Genomic DNA, 20,800 nt, shown 5'->3' with positions numbered 1-20,800 from the left:
GAACAGCACCCAGATTCACAGGGTTAAAAAAGCAATCATGAACTTGAAAGAATAAAAATATGTATGATGTTGTGACCCAGTGTATACTGAATACGGTACTGATTTTAAGTAAGTTAGTAGTAATAGCAGTTGTAGCTTCGGGTTTATCTGAAATGTGAACCGTATGGATTGCAGGCGGAACTTGCCCTTCTCCAGCAGTTCACCACCCTCCTTTTGGGGAAGAGGGAAGTAACTGAGGGACGTACAGATAACTAAACAGATAAGCCATCTGGTTACATCAGTACCACATGATGGCATCCTTCTTGAGTACAGTGTGTGTGTTAAACAAGGAATTAATGTAAAACCAATGATATTTTATATATATATATAAATTTAGTGACATACTGTATAATGATTTAATGTATAAATAAATGGTAAACAACTGGTAAAAAAAAGAAAAAGAAAAAGAAAAGGAAGCAGAATAAAGTCAATGGTGTATTTTAATGCCTTTAATAAATCATACTAAAAACTAAATGTAACTGTAGGAAAAAAAAATTGTAATCAAAACTTTATCCACATTGGCTATCAATTCTTGGCCCATTCATTCTGATGACTATTTTTTCTTGCTCTCTCCAGGTTATTATATTCATCATCATGCCATGCCAAGGATATACTTTTCAAACTGGAGCAGTATGATACAACCTTCATTAACCCCTGTCATCAGTAAAGGTTCCTCTTAACTACTGCATATCACATTTAAAGATCCCTCATCCCTTCCAGCCAAGCACTGTCAGACTGGATGTGCAATTAAAACTAGTAACCAAGGAGACACTGCTACCTTACAAATAACTAAGTTTCATGTAACCACAACTTATAATTCATGCTGTGGCAGTGGTCTAGTTCTGCTGCGTGAAAACAAACTGACTGCAGAATAAAATAGCCTGGAGATACAGAACAAAACAACAAACATTGCTGGATTGATAAGCTTTCTGACTTATATTTGAAATAATGAATGCAGAAGTTCCATTACTGACTACTTGGCTACAAGGATAAAGATTCACTGAAAAATAAGGCTGTCATATTCAACTTCTGGTACAACAGAAAAATTTAATTAAGTGGAAACAGAAAAATCATCATCTTGGATTATGACCCACCTCTCCAATAACTACAATGCTTTTGTAGTTCAACATATTATTATTATTATTTATTATTATAAAGCGTATTTTATGCAGCATAGGTTTTGTACCACCTCTTCCTTAGTGATTTTATTCTGCATATTACACCTTAACATTCTTGACAGCTCATTTGTATTAAGCTCACAGTGATCCCTAACCCCTTAAGCTCAGTTGATGGCCTAGGACAGCTGGACTGGGTTAACTTGACTAGTAAGCATGGAGACTTGTTCCTGCTTCTTATATATGACCCACTGAATTTTATGCAACTAAGACCTATTCAAGCTGGCTAAGTTTGATGAGAGAGAGAGAGAGAGAGAGCTATGGTACGACAAACTTTGCACCAATAATAAAGAGCATGGTATGACAAACTTTGCACCAATAATAAAAAGCATGATGAGGTGTAATGTGCAGAATAAATAGCCAAGGAGAGGTTGCTAAGAAACCTCCAAAGCCACTTAGAACACAAGTGTATATCACAAATGTATAAGTTTCATATATTCTTACCTCATTTCTTAATTCATCTGCACTTTTTAAACATTTATATATCAACTTAAAAAAAGATGTTTCTCATACAGAATACTCACTCCACTACAATGACATCCTTTTTTCATTTTATTCTTGCTACCTTCAGAGCAGTCCCCCCCCCCCTGGCTTAGATGAGGTTTTGCAGACTGGAGTAGTGCGACTAACCTTTTCACTCTGATTTTTTTTTTTTTTTTTTCTTGACACCAATGCTAGAGAGATGCCTTCATGTGATGGCACTGATATAACCAGTCGGCTAAGCTGCCTAGTTATACAAATGTCCCTTAACTATATCCCCCAAAAGGAGGATGGTCGATTGCAGGCAGAGGGCAACTGTAGTGTGTAGTCTACTGGGTTTCCTGTACGCTTGAGCCTGGAGTTGTAACTACCACTACTGCTTTGTTGACTTTTTTTTGTGTGTTTCACTCTCGATATTTCCAGACAGTTTTACTCTGCCTGGGACAGATTTTGGAACCTGAATGGTCAGATACAGCCTTGGTAAACTACTTCAATATGAATGGCATTTCCAAATGTGATGAAATCATCTAGTAGTCTCAGGAACAGAATGAGAAAAACATAATTCAGCTGAACAAGCAAAAGCCATCATGGGATGCCTACTACTCTATCAACTCTGCACTATGAGAAGTAATACCCATAATGGTGAAAAATGTTGCAAGGATGAACCAAAAGGGACGTCACTGTACGGAAGAGCTGAACACAGTCTGTCCAAAGATGTATTTATTTTTCTACCTACAGATGATCATTTTCCACTCAAGGGAATAATTATCTAACATATTCATTTCCAAGTCTTTCCTAGGTTGAGTTACAGCATCTGAATATAGCAATAATAATTCAAAAAAGGGGACATCATCATACCAAAAATATTAAACCACTCCACTGTAATCAAAGTGCTGGCAGTACAGTAGCTACAAAATACAGTGGAGCCATTTTTTCCATGTAACCTCACTCACATCATGACTCTCACTTAAGCTTTTAGTCTCCTGAAGCTGGGTGACATCCATTTCAGTATATTCTTGCTGCTGTCACATGATTTTATTTAGCTTATGAAAGTACTTTGGTATGAAGGGATTAACAAAGGGTATAGGTAATCACCCTAGAGCTAAGAACTGATCCTAAGCTGAAAAGAACCATCAGGGTACAGCAAGAATAAAATTAAGACATCATAGCCAACGATAATACAATCCCCCCCATCAGAATACAATGTTGATCCCTTTTGTATATTAGTTAATTGGGGGAAAAAATCAAATAACATTCATATTAACCCCCTCTAATTAATGTATAAAATAAAAACCTAATAAAAAAATCAAGCAGCATTCACATAACCCCCATTAAAAAAAAAAAAAAAAACTAAGTTGCTGTGTGTGTGTGGCCTGAGAAGTGCCCTGTTTACATCACAGAACTACACACAGGCAAACCAGTTAGTCAGCCGGCCTCTTCTCAGAGTTCTTCTTGGTGAACTCTTCCGCATTCTTCATGAACTTCTTGCGGTCTTTGGTGTAGTCTTCAGCTAAGTCTGCACGGAGAGGGTGTTCGGGCTCTGGTTCATTAACCAGGTTGATTAGAGCCTCAATTACTGAAAGAAAAAGGTTGATTCAGCTTTGCAATCTAAAAATGATGCCACGTTTCTTAAGGAATCCATGTATTGGAGTTGGCCACAATATAGCTGAGGCTACATTTCATTCTCAACACAGTACCTCCTAGGGTTGATGGCAGCTACCCATCTACTACCTACATTTTTCAATACCTATAAGAAAAAGGTGGATTATGGTCTCATGAAAAAAAGGTTTGTGTGTGGAAGCTGCAAGATGACTGTGTGGGTGTGAGACTGGTTTGGCATGAAAATTAATCTGAGTCAGAACAGTGAAGATAGGGTTATTGAGAAATGTCTGTGGAGTGTGGAAAGTGGATACTAAAGAATGTGATCTGTGCAAGATGAGAGTAAACAAGTCTGTGGATGACAGAGCTGAAGACAGCATGCTTACGTTGTACGGCCACATGGAAAGAATGGGTATATATCGGTATAAACAGGGTGGTGAAAAAGGTATTGCTTAAGTGAATTTGCAGATGGGAGGAGGCATGGTAGGCTACAAAGGTGGACAGATATGATAAATGAGTGTGAGCAAAAGGTATGGAGGTTGATCAAGCAAGGGATCAACCTGGCTGAATAAAATTTGTATGGAGGAATGCATGACAAGTGTTTGGCTCTCCCTCTGAGACTTTTCAAAACTGATTGAGAGGTAATTATGAAGCATATACACAACATGTGGCAAGGTGTGCCCATGAGGTAGTCAGGTTTCTGGGGGCTTAAATGGTGAGTGAAGGAGTGTATGGCCCAATTCAACTGGCACACTGTTGGTTATTTTTCACACCACCATCCATCCATCATCCAATCCTATGTTGCTCCATAAGAAGTGTAGGAGCCCCGGGCTAGGCTTAAGTTGGTCCTGACATTTATGATGAGAGTGACCAGCTTCACTCATCCCTCAGTGGCATTACGTGAGGAATAAACCCAACCACCCCTTGGATATAAACCTACACAGGCTCAATTTGATTGGAGTGCCTTAATTACCCACTAAACCACCGGATGTATTAATTTGGTTATATGGTTACCAACCAGCATAGTAAATGGTTTCCTGGTGTACAGGAAACCATTTGGTTGTCACTCAGTGTTGACACCCATAGGCAGAAAGAAGAGGAAAGAATGAAGGCAAGACAGACAGAGGAGGGAGTGTAAAGTCACCCGTAGGCAGAAGGAAGAGGAAAGAATGAAGGAAAGAAAGACAGATGAGGAAGGAAGGAAGGAAGAGAGGAAAGGGCAGACACCCAAAGTAGCATTACATCGAGTGAGTGGATGGAGAGTGCCCCCACCTACCACGTTGTTGTTGCACACTACCAAATACGTACTGTATATAATTTCCTTGCTTTGTGGACCCCATCTCACCCTACCAGTGGATGAGAAAAAGAAGTGGGATGATGATGAAAGTTATACTATGTAAGCTGCCATAAAATAAAAAGAGAATCATAATCTATAATGGGAAAATAAATCATGATGGAAGAGGTGTGGGAAAGCTTCCTAATTAAACGAGAATATCGTCCTGAGTCTGAAATCCATTTCTATCCATCATCCAATCCCACACTTCCCCATGAGAAGCATAGGAGCCCGGGGCTAGGCAGTTGGTCCTGACATTTAAGATGAGAGTGACCAGCCTCACTCATCCCTGAGTGGCATTGCATGAGCAATCAACCCAACCATCCCTTGGATATAAACCTTCACCAGCTCAATCCAACTGGAGCGCAATAATTACCCACTAAACCACCAGGTATTTAACCTTGAGAAACACATTGACAAACAAATATCACAAATTATACATGCAAGTAATTTGTACAGCAAGGATTATCTCCGTTTAATAAGATAATCATATGTGTCTGCTGACTGCCTGATGAAAGCTGATCAGATGTCAGAGATCCATCACTACAAACATCTTCATTCTCTCATCATCATTACCACCACCACCATCCTCCTCCCTTTCATCACCACCTTCTTCCTCCTCCCCCTCATCACCATAGCCTTTTTTCCCTGTCCGAAGATGGGATGAGGCTCGGTTCGGAAAACAAGGAAAGTATGAAAGCGAGGACACTATGAACAGCATGTCCAGTGATAATAATAATAATAAAAAAAAAAGTATTATTAATCAACCCCTTCAATGCCATGGCATCTCGGTTATTAATGCCCGATGCCCCAAGATAATTTTCTTCAATTAGAGTATGAGACCATTCCAACTGAAATGGTTACAGTAAATAAAGGTTTCCTCAGCTCACATGAATATGAGCTTTGGAGCACATGAGAATGGAGTGGGCTGAGAGGGTTTGGGCTTGTGGAGAGGATGGAGGAGAAGTGGGTGTGCAGGGTGAGAGGGGTAAACACCGACTGTAGAGTTGTGAGAGGTAGATCCTGGGATAAGGTCATGGTGTGTGACCTCAGGGTTATGGGAGACTGAATAAAGAGGCTGCTAGAGATCAAGCACTGTGGAGAGCTGCCATTCAGTGGCCAATGCCAACACATGCAAGTATGTTATAGCCTTTATAAACAAAGTGAACAACGATATACCTTGGTCCGTTTTGGTGGCTGGTTTCCAATTCTCTGCACTGATGATGGGTAAACACACCTGTAACAACACAAAACTGTTACCACACAATTTCACCTTACACTCTACAAAACAGTGTCTGTGCATATTTGATATTGCATTCATTAACCCCGTTCACTACTATCTCTCTCACTAACCTGTCCCTTCTCATCCACATTGGGGTGATATATCTTTGTCTTGAAGTTAATCTTGGGTGGCTTGAAGGGATACTCTGCTGGGAAGTTTACCTCAATCCTAAACGCTCCTTTGTTGTAAGGCGGATTTTCCTGAAAGAAATATCCAATAATAGTTCAGGTAATACTGTACTACACTGATACCACAGAGACTTGTGTTTTCACCTGACTGAACTGGACCACTCCCGAACTTGAAAACTTACTCATTGTTGCTTGAAATTCACTGGGCCTTGGTTATGTGGCAGGAGTAAGTCTCTCTAGTTACTAAAGCTATTTTACCTTAACTTGGCGCTGATTTTTGCCCCTCATAGATTAATCCATGTTGGTCAATAGGAGAATATGGCAATACTGTGGCTAAGTGTCCTTTCCATGGCACTTTTTTATGACTTGCATATTGTAGTGTTAATCTCTTGTTACAGCTCACTACTCAAGATAATAAGATGTCAAATTTAGGCCAACAAAAATAATAAACTCGATCTAAATATGACAAAGAGAGACAAATCACTCACTGGTACAATAAGACCCTGCCATGTCAAGATGTTGCTCTCATCCACTTGTATGTCTCGGAAAGATTTGATGCCTGATTTGCGGATGTCTGCCAGTTCCTGAAACATAAACCCACTATTAACAATATCCACAAAGAAGTTATAGGCACAAAGGTGATGGAAACTATTGGGACAAAAACCCATGATGTGTATTTTGTAACAATGTTAGAGTTTCAGCCTGGGCTATGACACTATCGGTAGCTGAATATTTCCTGCCTGAGACTGATGACCATCTGGCTACTTACCAAATTTCTAACCACACTTCACTCTCAAGGCGGCACCTCCCTGGGTCAATGGCAGCATAAACCTTCAGTACTTATGGACATACAGTATACACAAACAGATAACCAAGCATAGAATAATAATGATAATAATAATGATAATGACAACCTATACTAGTACTATCTTGAACATTCCTCCCTCCCATACAGAATAAAAAACAATGGTTAGATTTGACAAGTTTTGCATATGAGACAAAGTCTATTACAGTCCTTTCTAGAGCTGTATTGTAAGTGGCACAGATTTTGTAACACTTTTTACTTAGCAACTTATTTATTTTTACAGATGAACAGGTAGAAACAAAAAAAATCACACACCTTATTACAATGTCCTCCATTCATAACAAAATAAATAAGATGGTCTTGATTCTGTGCATTATACCCCAATATCTTCATTGGCTAATGCAAACTGTGATAATAAAACAATACAAAACCCACGACATTCAGGTGTAATACTCAAAGTCTCCTATGTTACCTACCATGTGGGTTTAAGGGTAATGAGTGTTCACAATTATGCAGAAATAACTGTTACAGGTGATACAATAACATAGGACCAAGTGTGGCTTCCATAGTTAAGTCCAGTTAGGCTTGGTTTGTGTATAAATGGTTAGATTCTGAACTTAAAGGCCCCGTAATCTCAGTTCTTAAACCTATTACAATGAAAATCAGGCAATACTTCACAGCCTAATGGAAACAATATTCACTGACATGAAACGGAGCTCTTAGATTTTTTTCGAAATATAATGGTGTTAAATAAGCAATAATAAAATAAATGTGACCTGCCACGGAGGAAGGGGTTAATGCATGAAGGTAATCTCACTCAAAAAGTCAAAATTACGCCACCCTTGACAGTGACTTGCAACCCCAATACGTACTCTGACAAAATCCTTGCTGGGTGGTTGTATCCCTAAGTATATATACAACTGTAAGTTTGGCCGCATAAAATTGACTTCATGGAGCCAAATAATAGGCTGGAGGACCAAGCAGCATTAAATGAGTTATGACAGTGCTAAGAGAAGCCAAACATTTACAGTCGACCTCGATTCCATCAACTCTTATTCACCATTAAAAACCACGAAATATACCTCCTCGTCCCATATAAATATTCACATTATGCACATAGTTACACCAGGTGCAAAATTTACAGAAATAATTACGGACTTCACGGGTAAAATAGCGGACAGCGACCGGGTTTACCTTCTGTAACCTCCTTGTGGCCGCCATACTTGTGTCTGTGTCTGAGTTGCCAATCGAAATTCACATTTACCGCTACACTTTCTAAAAAATATATGCATTTAGAATAATGGTTAAATGCCCGTCGGCTGGAAGAGGCGCATTAGGCAATGAATGTTTATAAGCTTAACTTTTCCGCTGGAATACTAAATTCACAACTATCGCTAAACTTCTCAAGACCGCTATATTCTTGCCGTGAAATCCATACCTACCGACTACACGAGCCATCAGCAAAGTTTTCTATAAATCTTATTTTTCCTTTAGCATAACAAAAATCTAAATTCATAAATGGCCAATCTTGTGCTCAAAAGCCGCAAGACTATAGCTTGAAGATTAGCGTATTGCCTATCGTCTGCACGAGAGTTATTACGGTAATCCCTTCCCTCCAATACGACCCGCAAAAGTTGATCACATTCCCAATTGTAATGCAGAGTTAACAGAGGGGGGAAATGCGTCCAAGTGTGACCGGCCTGAGAACTGAACTCGGGCTTGTGTAGTTCCAAACCTGACGTTCTAACCAATGCACCACAGGCTACCCCAGTTAACTAAATAAAAAAAGTTCATATGATTCGATAAACATACAAGAGAATATTAGTCTATCTGTTTATTGCTAGACACCTTAATCCCGTAAGGGGTGGCCACAAACAAATTGCCTCCATGTCTCCCTGTCCCGCGCCGTTTCATTGCCCTGCTCCCAGCTCACACCCCTCTCTCATATACCTCTCCACTCCATCCCTCTATCTCATCTCCGGCCTCCCCCTCCCCCCCTCCACTTCATTCACATACATTCTCCTCGTCAGTCTCTCACTCTCCATCCTCTCCACATTGCCAAACCACCTCAGTGTGTTTCTCCCAACGCTTGCTATCACGTCCACATCCACTCCACAACGCTTCTTCACTTCCTCATTTGTCACTCTCTCCAACATTACACCACACGTTCCACTCAGATAACTCATTTCCACTGCTCTAAAGTGCAACCTTAAATATGAGTGAAATATTGAAAATCAATCCCTAGACATTAAGTACCACGAATGCTCTAGAGTTCAGCCATCAAAAATTGCAAAATATCTTTATAATTATTATATCCCCTATATCTAATGAAAAAAGCAGCAACTTTGCAACTTTGGCCTATGTGTGTGTGTGTGGGGGGGGGGAGATGGGAAATAAACTCCCTCTCTGCCAAATTTAACACCTTCCACCTGATTACTATTATAACTTTACTTTGGCTGCTTTTTGGTGATTATAATTAGCAAAAGAAAGACTTTTTGAAATGGAGTGTGAACTGATAGGTTACACCCTTTTATTAACTCCTTCAACCAGAAGACATTTTATTCTTAACTCCAGATTATTCGCCAGGAAGGATCTGTAATACCGAGGAGGTGAATAAAGGTCATATCTAACTCTTCCAGTTTGAAAAGTATTGCTTGTCTGTGATACCTAAAAACGTATCTGGAGGCAGCATGAGTAAAACGCATCCATCCAATCAGCATCCAATTCCTTCTTGGCCCATCAGAAGCATAGGGACCTGAGGTTAGGCTGCTCATTCCTGAGTTTTAAGGTGAAGGTGACAATCTTCACTAGTTCATGAATGGCATCATATGACCAAATATCCCTCACATAAGGCTATACAGTATTTTTTTTTACTCTGACTTGGCCAAAAACTACTACGTCTCCATCTTGAATGCTGAGTTGTGACAATAAATTAACAACAAGCAGTGCTTGCCACAAAAATGTGCTGTGAAAAGGATCTAGAACCAGTACAGTATTATCTTTTCTGTCACTGAGATGTAAAACAAGCTGCAAAAGGATGAAAATCTTGGCCAAATTAGGGTGAAAGGAGTATAGCAGTGTTTTGAAAGCACAAAAAAACTCATCACAGCTTGGGTTTGAACCATGGAGGGTTAGAAGACAGGCTTCTGCAGTCCCAATATGGCTGCAAACCAGTCTCAAGAATGTCACTAAACTTTCTCAAAAACTGTTAATAGTAATACAGTAGTTGTGACTCTAGACTCGTCTAGATGTGAACCCTGTGGACGGCAGGCTGAAGCCACCCTTCTCCTGCAATCCATGAATCCTTCTTCAGAGGGACCGAGAGATAGCTGAGAGACATTTGTAAAACCAGGCAGCAGAGCCACATGGTCATACTGGTCCCATTATGTGAAGGCATCCCTCCAGTGTTTAACTCACTAAACACAACAGTTTCTTTAAAATAAGCTATAATTGCTAGGTGACTGATAACATTTGGTAAATGCACCTCTAAGAAATTCCAGCTAAATGAAAACAAATATCTCACAGTTGGCTAAAAAAACAAAAATCACTGAACTGGCAATGGTAGACTTCACACCATATTTCTTCTTTCCCAACAGCTTCCAGTAACTGCTGGGAGCTACTTAGCTAGTTCTGGCAATTAGTTTAGCTTCCAGTCCACTGAAAACATCTGCTGCACTGTGGCCAACCTCAATACAGGGTTCTTAAAGTAGAAACATGGCATCATTTTCATGTATGTATGTATGTACATCCCAGACCTCTATCAACCATCCCAGAACCACACAGATTACCTAATTATAAAACTATCAGAAAATTTCATGCAATCATGTCTTTTCACAACACTCAGTCTTGTTGCAAAAAACACCCCCTCTAATACTATAACACCAGTCCTGAATGAGACAGCTCTAGCATGTATTCAATACAGACAGTGGGTATTAGTGCTAAGTGGTGACCTGTGGGGGTATGTGGCATGCTGGAGGACTGCTGGCCAATTCCTTTGTGCCTCATCAGGATCATAGGGATCCAGGTCTTGGCTACACATCTGACTTTATTTAAGGTCAAGGTGTCCAACCAGACTCTCCTCTGAGAGGTATTATATCAACAATAAACCCCCACCTATTCCTTGGATGGAATGGATACCATCCAGCTGGAGTCTCCAAGTATCTTGCTAGACCACCAGGCATCCATTTTGTTATACAGTAAGCACCTAACTTAGTTAATGATTTCCTTGGTTACAGGTTACTATTTGACTTGTCCCTTAGTACAGTCATCTGAAGGCAGTATTAAATAATAAACAAGTATTTAAAAAAATATATAAATAAAAATAAGTCTTCATTTCTTGCTGGCACCACTGCGGCCACGTGGTTTCAACTGGCGGTCAACTCTCAGCCTCGGTTTTCCCATCTCATCAGAAGACTGCAGGTACGGTGCACTGCCTGTTGGGGCAACACAAAATGCAGCCATGCTTCAATAAGTTGGCATTTGATGAACAGTACTTTTAAATAGGTTGGAATGGATGGGCTCTCAGAATTCTTAATGTAACTGAGTCACCTCTCAAGCCTCTGTCACCAACTACCAGCACACATATATACAAGGTGTCCCAGGACTTGAGATTCTAACTTTAGAAGGTGATTCCTGGGCTAATTTTGAGTAAAAAAAAAAAAAAAAAAAAAAAAATGCTATTTGAACATTAGTCCAGTTCTCAACTATTATTGAACTATTATTACTGAAAACTTAAGAGTGAAAATGGTCCTGCTTATATTTCACCCAAAAGATCCATCAGTAAATGTAGCATCATAACAGCTGAGAACTGTTCCACATTAAAATAACACTTTTTACTTAAAATCAGTCAAGAATCACCTTGTTGGTACATAAAGTCCTGGGACATATAGCCTATATACTGTATGGGCTGAAAATATTATAATGTTGCTTGGGTGTGACAGGAACCAATAGAGGAAAAAGTGTCTGGATGATTCAGAAAGACCACAGCCCCATTTATCATGACTTATAAATATTAAATTTATTGCTGTTGACCAGTTCTCCCACTATGATGTTTTTTCCTCTTCCTTGCATTATGGAACCTGTGCTATCCTACCTGCAAGTGGGAAACACACAAGATGATGATGATGACTTAAAAAAAATACTGCAAGATGATACCAAACAACCTACCTGAAGAAAACTGCTTATACACGGATGTCGGCAGTTGCAGTTTGGGCAAGATGATGGCATTCACATGGCTCCTGATTTGTGGTGATGGTGATGAAATGAGAATGTGTAGCTCCCTGGCCACTGGATCAATGCCACAGATTAGTCCCCAGCTAATGAGGTCTCCAAAGCTGGCATCCTCTTGCAAGTGCTTGGGAAGATCTGATCTAACCATCTCTATGCAATCTGGGTTAACCTGACACAGAGCAACCAGCTGTCCATTGATGACCTGTAATATGCGTTCCCTTGGTATCTGCTCTCCACAGACATATAGGGCAACAGTATTCCACGGTACTATTACTGTGCTTGGTTCTCCTCTGCTGCCCTGCAGTAAGTGACTCACTTCATTCAGCACACGCAACTCTCGAAGCTCCCGGGGTGGAAAGCTGCCAGTTCCTTTGGATGACGTTACAGATCTGAGGGCCATTTAGTAATAATAATAATAATAATAATAACTAGAGTGTGGCCAGAGAGTGCATACCTCTGCCAATGCCACTGCCATTAAAAAGTATCCAGATCCAGATCTGCCCCAATATTTTATTTATTCTTTCTTGGCGCATGGCCCACATTTTCACAAAATTTCATAGAAATTCATTGAGAACTTTTAGAGATATTGTGCGGGATACTCCGGATCTGGATCTGCCCCCAAATTTAAATATTTCTTCTTTGGAACATGGCCCACCCTTCCACAAATTATCATCAAAATACATTCATAACTTCTTGAGTAATCCTGGATCTGGATCTGGATCCAAAATTCAATCAATTCTTTCAAGGTCCATGGCCCACCTTTCCACAAAATTTCATTAATATTCATTGAGTACTTTTGAAATGGTTTCCTGTACACCAGGAAACCATTTACTAGGCTGGGTGGTAATCGTAAAACCAAATTAAGGCGCCTGGTGATTTAATGGATAATTAAGGCACTCCAATCGGATTGAGCTGGTGAAGGTTGATACCCAAGGGATGGTTCACGTAATGTCACTCAGGGATGAGTGAGGCTGGTCACTCTCATCTTAATTGTCAGGAACAACTTACCTAGCCCTGGGCTCCTATGCACCTCATGGGGCAAAGTAGGATTGGATAATGGATGGATGGATGAGAACTTTTAGAGATACAGTACAGGATACTCCGGATCCAGATCCGGGACCACTCTTCAACAAAACTTCATTAAAATCTGTTCATAACTTTTTGAGTAATCCTGCTAACAGACAGAGAGACAAACCAACACAAGGCAAAACATAACCTCCTTGGCTGAGGAAATAATATCGTAATAATGTAATTAATTTTTCATTCATCATCTAATCCTCTGTTGCCCTATGGGCAGTGTAGGAGCCCAGGGCTAGGCAAGTTGGTCATGACATTTAAGATGAGAGTGACCAATCTCACCCATCCCTGAGTGACATTATGTAAGCAATAAACCCCAACAATAATAATAATGATAAGAAGAGGAAAGGCTGATTTTCTGTTTCCCAAGACTTTTCTTCAAAATAATTCACTAGCACCAAAATCTTAAAGTGACGACATGACCATCAATTTAAATGTACTACTGCATCAAAACACTGGTTCCTATTAAAGTCTACATTCATCCATCAAAGTTTCATTAACAGAATCAAAAGTTCTGAGAGAAGAAAAGCTTAGAGTTGTTTCTTAAATAAATCTACAAAGGTAGATTTCTTTGTAGAGACTACTCTATACATACAACAAAGTTGTAAGTAAATCTTTAATTTTTTTTTCTTGGTAGAGACTACTTTATACATACAACAAAGTTGTAAGCAAATCTTTAATTTTTTTTCTTTGTAGAGACTACTTTATACATACAACAAAGTTGTAAACATCCATCCATCCATCCATCATCCAATCCTACATTGCCCCATGAGGAGCGTAGGAGCCCGGGGCTAGGCAGTTGGTCCCGACATTTAAGATGAGAGTGACCAGCCTCACTCATCCCTGAGTGGCACTGCATGCGCAATCAACCCCAACCATCCCTTGGATATAAACCTTCACTGGCTCAATCCGATTGGTGCGCAATAATTACCATCTTTAATTTGTTTTACAGTCATTTATGGACCAACTATAATTGTTGAATGTGATCAGCCTGCAACCCACACTGTAAAGTGCAGTAAGCAATGATACAAATATGGCAAACATGTTCTGTCATTACCAGTTATGGAATATATGAAAATGTTAGATGATTAGCATGCATCAGGAACAACAAGAGTCACACATGTTCTAACACAACCACATTTTTGGAATACTGACTGCTAGATGTAATCGGCCAGCATCTCACATTACAAAGTGTATGTACAAAAAAAGTTGTTCATGTTACACAACTGATACATGCTTTAGAAATTATCATCAAATATCAGACCTGAGCGCTGTGAAGCTGTAGTGAAGCTCCGTCTCTCTGGGCTTTGTGATGATGCATTCCTTGGCCTTCATGACTGCGTGTCTCTTCATATCCATTGGGAAATTCCTGTGCAATGACCCAATTTAAAAAGGATGCTACACTCGTTTAACCAGCATTTTAAACTGGATTTATCTTTTCACTTTTACCAAAACTGCCTAAAATTGCCTCCTCTCCAGACTGACTGACATTAGAATACGATGCTAGTAATGAAGTGCTACACAAAGGATAAAAAGTAGCTATATTTTAAACTTTGTTTCTGAGCTATGGGAAATAAGCCACAAAAGGATGAAAATACTACAAAAGTTAAGGTGAATGAGCTATAATCACTAAGGAAAGTCATTCCTACTCCAGAACTAAAGCTCATGAAACATCAAGCAACCTTCGTTTAGCTTTCATGTTGTGGAAGTGGCCCACTTCTGTCTAGTGAAAATAAACTGATTAGCTACAGTACCTAAGAAGATTCATTATTTTCTTACGACAAAGGCTTGTCAAACTGAATCTAGCATTTTAGCTGCAGGAGTGATCAAGTTCCATCAGGTGAAAGCAAACCATCTGTACCTGATGGCAGTAATGAAGATGCATTATGGAAGGATACAGAGCCATAATACTCTCATTTTCTGCCACTGAGCTGTGTGAGATAAGCTCCAAAGGATGAAAATCTCCACCATGTATAGGCAAAATGACTCTACCTGTTTGCAGTTTGGCTGTTGTTTTGAATCAATTACTGTACAAGAAATAAGCTACAAAAGGCTGAAACTCTGGGTCCACACCTGTATGCAGATCGGCTGTTAATCTGAACCACGTGTGTTGGCTGGACAATCCTTATAACATCCACATTAATTGCCAGTCCAGTGCCTTCAACCCATCCCATAGTGTTGACAAGCAATGGGATGTCAGGGTGCTGTGATGTCATGTGGTGGAGGAGCTCAACTGTAGCCAGGTACCTCTGCAGCATGAACTGTGGGCTGATGTCACCAACCACCACCTGCTTCTCGTAATCTGCGATGTCACTGACGTGCTGTTTAGGTGATGGACAATTACAGGGCTTATGCTGCTATGTGCCACTGTTTTGATGCAATACTGTACTTATAAAATAGCAGTCATATTACAATGGACAAAACATGACGATCTGTTGCTATACCATTTTTACTCTAACTTGGCCTAAATTTTTTTATTTTTGCAGCTTATTTCACACTACTCTGTGGTATAAAAAGATACAGCTACACCTCTGTATCCTTTCCATAGTGCTTCTTTGTGACCAGGATCATACTCCAGTGTTAATCTATTGTTAAAACTCAGCAATAAACATGTAGAGATGGTAATTTTTGGCCAAGTTAGAGTAAAAAAAAAAAAAAAAAAGTAGTCATGAAGAGATGTTATGGAAAGGATATATAGCCACAGCATTGTCAGTTTTGCCGCTGAGGTACATGATACAGCTAAGCTGTAAAAAGAAAAAAAATCTGGGTAAAGTTATGGTGAAAAAACTATACCTGTGTGTGAGGAGGTCCCAGCAAAGGTTTATTCAGCTTGACGAGAGACAGACATGTGGGTAGGGAGAATTCTGGCTGTCCTGGGTCCAGGTCAAGACAGAGAATGCTGGAGGTGGTGAGGAGAGAGTTTGCCAGGCACTTCAAGAAAGTGGACTTGCCCACACCTTTACCACCGCACACAACCACACGTGGCGCTGCAGTGAAACAGGGTATAAAATGTATCATCACCATCATAATGTTGTAGGAGCTTTTAGATATACTGCATAATCATCACCATCATCACACTGTTTTAAATACATTGTCATCACACTTTATTAAATACCAGTATATCATTATCAACATTACATTGACTTTTCTCCCACCTAAGGACATCTTCACTTGAAAGCGCAAAAGTCTAAGTGTACTGTATGTATTACACTACTGCTGCACCATCAGGAACATAAGGGCCCAGAATTAGGTTATTAATCCATTTATGGCAAGAATGACCAGTTGCTCACTCCTGAATGGATTTGTGAAAGCAACAAAATATATTTACAGCATATCCTAGTGCACTAACACTAATAAACACAGACTAACTTACTATTGCCAAAGTTCCATGCTGTCCTGATGGTGTCAATAATACTGTGCCATTCTGACCCTTCTTGCATGAGTCTGTAAGAGCTACAGCTGCTGGGCGTTACCACAGAGGCTCCTATTTTGGTCCAAGGCTGCTGGTTTGACTGACATGTCAGCACGTGTTTCCAACCAACACGCCTCAGGAACTGTACTGCAGGGGGGTTAACCCTCTCAAACTCAATCACACTCACGCCATCTGTCTGCAAATTCATTTTAATTCTAGAGTGATTTCCTACGGCTTAAATGATATGTACTGTAGTAACCTGGTATGATGCTTTTCTGCACCCATACGGGAGTAATAAGGGATTGGTTTTTACTGTTACTAAATGTGACTGGTGCTGGAGAGGAATGCTTGCTCACAGTACCACTGATGTAACCAGGAGGTCCTGGTGCCCAGTTATGCAAATATCCCTCAATTCCCTCTCAAGCCCATGAAAGGGGATGATAGACTGAACGAGAAGGACGGCTTCAGCCTACAGCCCACTGGGTTCATGTCTATATGAGCCTGGAGCCACAAAAACACACAATTACAGTACAGCTGTACTAGGTAAATGTGAATCATGTATAATCATCCAGAATGGAACACTTTCATAATCTAAGAATTAACTGTGCAAAGAGTTAGGTACCGTACTGAGAAAATGTATTGAATGAAGTGAAAATCATCATCATCATCTAATCCTGTGTTGTCCAATGAGGAGCATAGGAGCCCAGGACTAGGCAAGATAGTCCTAACATTTAAGATGAGAGTGACCAGCCTCACTACCCCTGAGTGGCATTGTGTAAGCAATTAACCTCAACCCCTCCCCTGTATATAAACCAGCACTGGCTCAATCCGATTGGAGCACCTTAATTACCCACTAAACCACTAGGTGCCATAATTTGGTAATATGGTTACCACCAAGTGTAGTAAATGGTTTCCTGGTGTACTGGAAACCATTTGGCTTGTCACTTAGTGCAGAGTCACCCATAAACAGAATGAAGAGGAAAGAATGAAGGAAAAAAAGACAGACGAGGGAATGTAAAGTCACTCGTAGGCAGAAGGAAGAGGAAAGAATGAAGGAAAGAAAGACAGAAGAAGAAGGATGGAAGGAAAGAAGTTTGGAAGAGAGGAAAGGGCAATCACCCGAGAGCAACACTACGTCGAGAGAAAACCAATTATATCCAACTAAGAAAACAAATTACATCCAATGAAAAAGTGCAAACCTATTCACCTGCTTATCCATAACACCCTGTAGCCAGAAAGCAGGCACACCTCTAGACCTAAGCAGGGGATCTGATGGTTCCACACAGCGCACATCAACAGCTCTTACCCCCAGGAGAGCTGCAGTTGGGAGGGAATAAATGATCTGCATCTCCCCTTCCTTTACTGTATATCCTAGGACTTCAACCGAGCCTATTAATGCTCGGATACCAACTACCCCTTGGAGATACAGTGCTTTTCCTGGCGCCAATGCAGCAATTACAGAGTCCTCCTTTGTCAGTATCACACCCAGCGGCTCCCCAGCTAAATGACTTTTATCCAGGCAGTTGTTACTTTCTTGCTCAGCTGTAGGTCTTCCGTGCTTATTCTTCTGCTTGGCTTTAACTTTTCTCTCTGCCTTCGATCCTTTGCTCCCCTTTTTCTTTTTACCAGTGTTAAATTCACCTGTTTTTTCTGAATTGGACATTACCATTTTTTCACTCATTTCTGACCCTCCAAAAATATTCTCCATGCCCATTTTGCTATTAAAGGTATCATCCCATTCTTCAAAACCACTGTCTGGCTTGGGTGTGTGTTTTTTCTCTGCATGTAACCCTTTCTTTCCTTTTTTCTTACCAGCATAAACTTTATCTGCTGTTGCCGGATTGGGTGTTACCATATTTCTATCCATTTCTGACCTGTCAAAAGAATTCTCCATCTCCGTCTTGCTATTAAAATTAACATCCCACTCATTCCATCCATCTGCAAAGTCATTATGTTCTGGGGAGCTCCATAGACCCTGCATCACTTCATCTTCCTTGTAAAATAGAGCATTCTTTTTTTTGTTTCTTTTTTTTTCTTCAGCATGATTTCTTTTGTGATTATCTTCACTCAATCCTGTCTTTTCTTTACTGGGTGCTAACAGACCAGGCTTCTTTAGTAATCCTTCATTCACTTCCTCATATGAAACATTCTCTTTATTCTGAGATTTATGTGAAATAATCTTTCCAGTGTTTCTTTTTGTATTACCTCCACTCAACTCTTTCTTTCCTTTATTGGGTGCAACCAGACCAGTTATCTTTACTGCTCTTTTTTTCTTTACCATTTTCTTTTTCTTCGTGACCAGAGTTGATGCTATACGTTTCTTGGATTTATTGACATTCACATCAATACCCATGACTCCATTACTTTTCTGGACGTCAAGTTTTTTAATCAGTTTCTTTTTCTTTGCACCTAAAGTTGATGCTGTACATATCATGGATTTGTTTACACTGACGTCAACATCCAAGACTCCATTTGTTTTTTGGAGTTCTTGTTTCACAGATTTATTGGCAATGACATCAACATCCATTTCTCCATAGTTTTTCTGCACTTTGCATTTCTTAGCTGGGTTTCCTTTGTTGTCATGATTGTCTGGTGTTGGTCTCTTTGAACTGGGGGCTGTTACTGCCTTCTTTTTTTTCCTGCAAGTTAAAATATAAACAGTTAACCTCTTCATTCCCATACTTTTCTTCTTGCATCAAATTTGATAAGCCTTAGTTATGGTTATTTGTCAAATCAACCCTCCAATCTGACTACTCTTAGCCATCAACTGAGATGAAAAGAGCTATGGAACACTGTCGGGACAGATCATACATACAGTACCTATTTCAAGTTGTGTTAGGTATTTGAAAACAATTCTATAAAGTAAATTCATTAATTCTGTATAATTGGACTTTACAGTACTGTATATTTGTGTGGGAGAAATACACATGACAGGAAGTAAAAAATACAGTACATGCTTCATTAACAAACTAATTCAGCCAACCCCCATTCTGTTCTCTTGAATTTTCCGCTAATCAAGTTCTGTAACCAAGGCTCAATATAAGGGAAGATTTTCCAGTATTTTGAGGTACTTTCAGCTAAATCCTTGAAGGCAACTCAAACCTGGCAAACTATGCCAACTCTCAGTGCTACACACAGCAGTCTGAACCCATAAGTAATACCCCCATTGTTGTATATGGAATTTCCTTATCAGAATTATACTCGTTTTAATGGAAATTTTCCCTTAAATAGGGCAAAATATAACGGAAAAAAATTATTCCGTTATCTCAGACTTTCACTAAATTGGTGTTTGTTAATCGAGCATCTACTGTATAATCTATATACCATACTGTACGTGAATCACTGTGTACTAGTCTGGTTCTGCTTTAGTTAAAACAAGAAAAAAAAAAAAATCCATTTATGCAAGGCATTGTATACTGAGCTGGTTCTGCCTCTGGTCTATCATCTTCCAATAACATCCCCATTATCGCACTGTGACCTCACCCTCACTCTAACCTTTTTGGGGAGTTTGTTTTACCGTAGAGCAAATGAACCATTAACTGGCCCATGGTTCTGTGCTAAGAGGGATACCAGTGTGCTTTTAAATGTACACAGAAGCTACATTACCAGTACCTTTTCTTAAGCGTAGGATTTGGTTTGGTTGTTGTTGGTTGCTTATGTAACTTGCTATATTTTTCCAACTTGCGGTGTAGAAGCTTCACTGAAAACATGACTCCAATTCAAAACCAATGGCAACCCTCACCAGCTGTAAGAAAACACCAGACTACTTTATTAACTTGCCATCATCAACTGCAGCAGCATCACAATCAATATATATCATCAACATCATGATCACTATCCTACCATCCTCAACAGCTTCAGCATCACAATCATTATCATCATCATCATCATCATTTATAATCATCACATATAGCATCTATCACCAACTGTGAGACAAGACTGGAACATAAACACGCTGCTTTCTCAGGTCAGTCCATCCCCTTGCTGTTTCATCCATACCAACTTCCTAATCCTACAAAACAATATAACCTGGACTTTTACTTATGGACAAACACAGAGTATGCAGTTTTGGTTTTCTTTTAGGTTCCTCTCATTAAGAGCAACAACCTTTTCCTATACTACCCATTACCGTTAGACATTAGTAATCACAGATATGCAGGTGATGAAAAATATACATAAAAAATATACCAGTACAAGGGCATCATGTCAGACTGATGTTTACTCCTCGCTTGCTCGATGAA

At 39.8% G+C, this 20,800-nt stretch overlaps 2 protein-coding genes across 2 annotated transcripts; both read right to left on the bottom strand.

Annotated features, from left to right (window-relative positions):
• Window positions 1–473: 473 nt before the first annotated feature.
• On the bottom strand, window positions 474–8,069 carry LOC145402827 (ubiquitin-conjugating enzyme E2 L3). Its single transcript, XM_080274736.1, has 5 exons — window positions 8,036–8,069; window positions 6,525–6,620; window positions 5,980–6,108; window positions 5,806–5,863; window positions 474–3,270 (listed from the first exon to the last, which is right to left on the bottom strand). The coding sequence occupies exons 1-5, from the start codon at window positions 8,060–8,062 to the stop codon at window positions 3,116–3,118; spliced, it is 465 nt and encodes a 154-aa protein (XP_080130862.1). The 5' UTR covers window positions 8,063–8,069; the 3' UTR covers window positions 474–3,115.
• A 1,346-nt stretch (window positions 8,070–9,415) lies between these two features.
• Window positions 9,416–20,288, bottom strand: LOC145402945 (polynucleotide 5'-hydroxyl-kinase NOL9). The gene is made up of 8 exons (XM_080274838.1): window positions 20,172–20,288; window positions 17,767–19,198; window positions 16,521–16,755; window positions 15,941–16,134; window positions 15,221–15,468; window positions 14,412–14,516; window positions 12,008–12,459; window positions 9,416–11,274 (listed from the first exon to the last, which is right to left on the bottom strand). Exons 1-8 carry the CDS (start codon window positions 20,267–20,269, stop codon window positions 11,171–11,173), a joined length of 2,868 nt encoding a protein of 955 aa, XP_080130964.1. The 5' UTR covers window positions 20,270–20,288; the 3' UTR covers window positions 9,416–11,170.
• Between the last annotated feature and the right edge of the window lie 512 nt (window positions 20,289–20,800).

This window comes from Coenobita brevimanus, chromosome 59, assembly GCF_032717465.1.
Source record: "Coenobita brevimanus isolate Jiangsu-jjx chromosome 59, ASM3271746v2, whole genome shotgun sequence".
NCBI classification, from domain to species: Eukaryota; Metazoa; Arthropoda; class Malacostraca; order Decapoda; family Coenobitidae; genus Coenobita; species Coenobita brevimanus.
This window is presented reverse-complemented; position numbering and strand designations above follow the sequence as displayed.

Bases quoted from the DNA above. Each gene is read 5' to 3' on its own strand.
- LOC145402827 (XM_080274736.1), bottom strand. From the start codon at position 8,062: ATGGCGGCCACAAGGAGGTTACAGAAG. The intron at 6,621-8,035 runs GTAAACCCGGTC...TTTATGTTTCAG, and splicing joins CCACAAGGAGGTTACAGAAG to GAACTGGCAGACATCCGCAA. The intron at 5,864-5,979 runs GTTAGTGAGAGA...GTGTTGTTACAG, and splicing joins ATGTGGATGAGAAGGGACAG to GTGTGTTTACCCATCATCAG.
- LOC145402945 (XM_080274838.1), bottom strand. From the start codon at position 20,269: ATGTTTTCAGTGAAGCTTCTACACCGCAAGTTGGAAAAATATAGCAAG. The intron at 14,517-15,220 runs GTGTGGACCCAG...GTCATTGCACAG, and splicing joins AACAGCCGATCTGCATACAG to GAATTTCCCAATGGATATGA. The intron at 12,460-14,411 runs GTCTGATATTTG...AATGGCCCTCAG, and splicing joins TACAGCTTCACAGCGCTCAG to ATCTGTAACGTCATCCAAAG.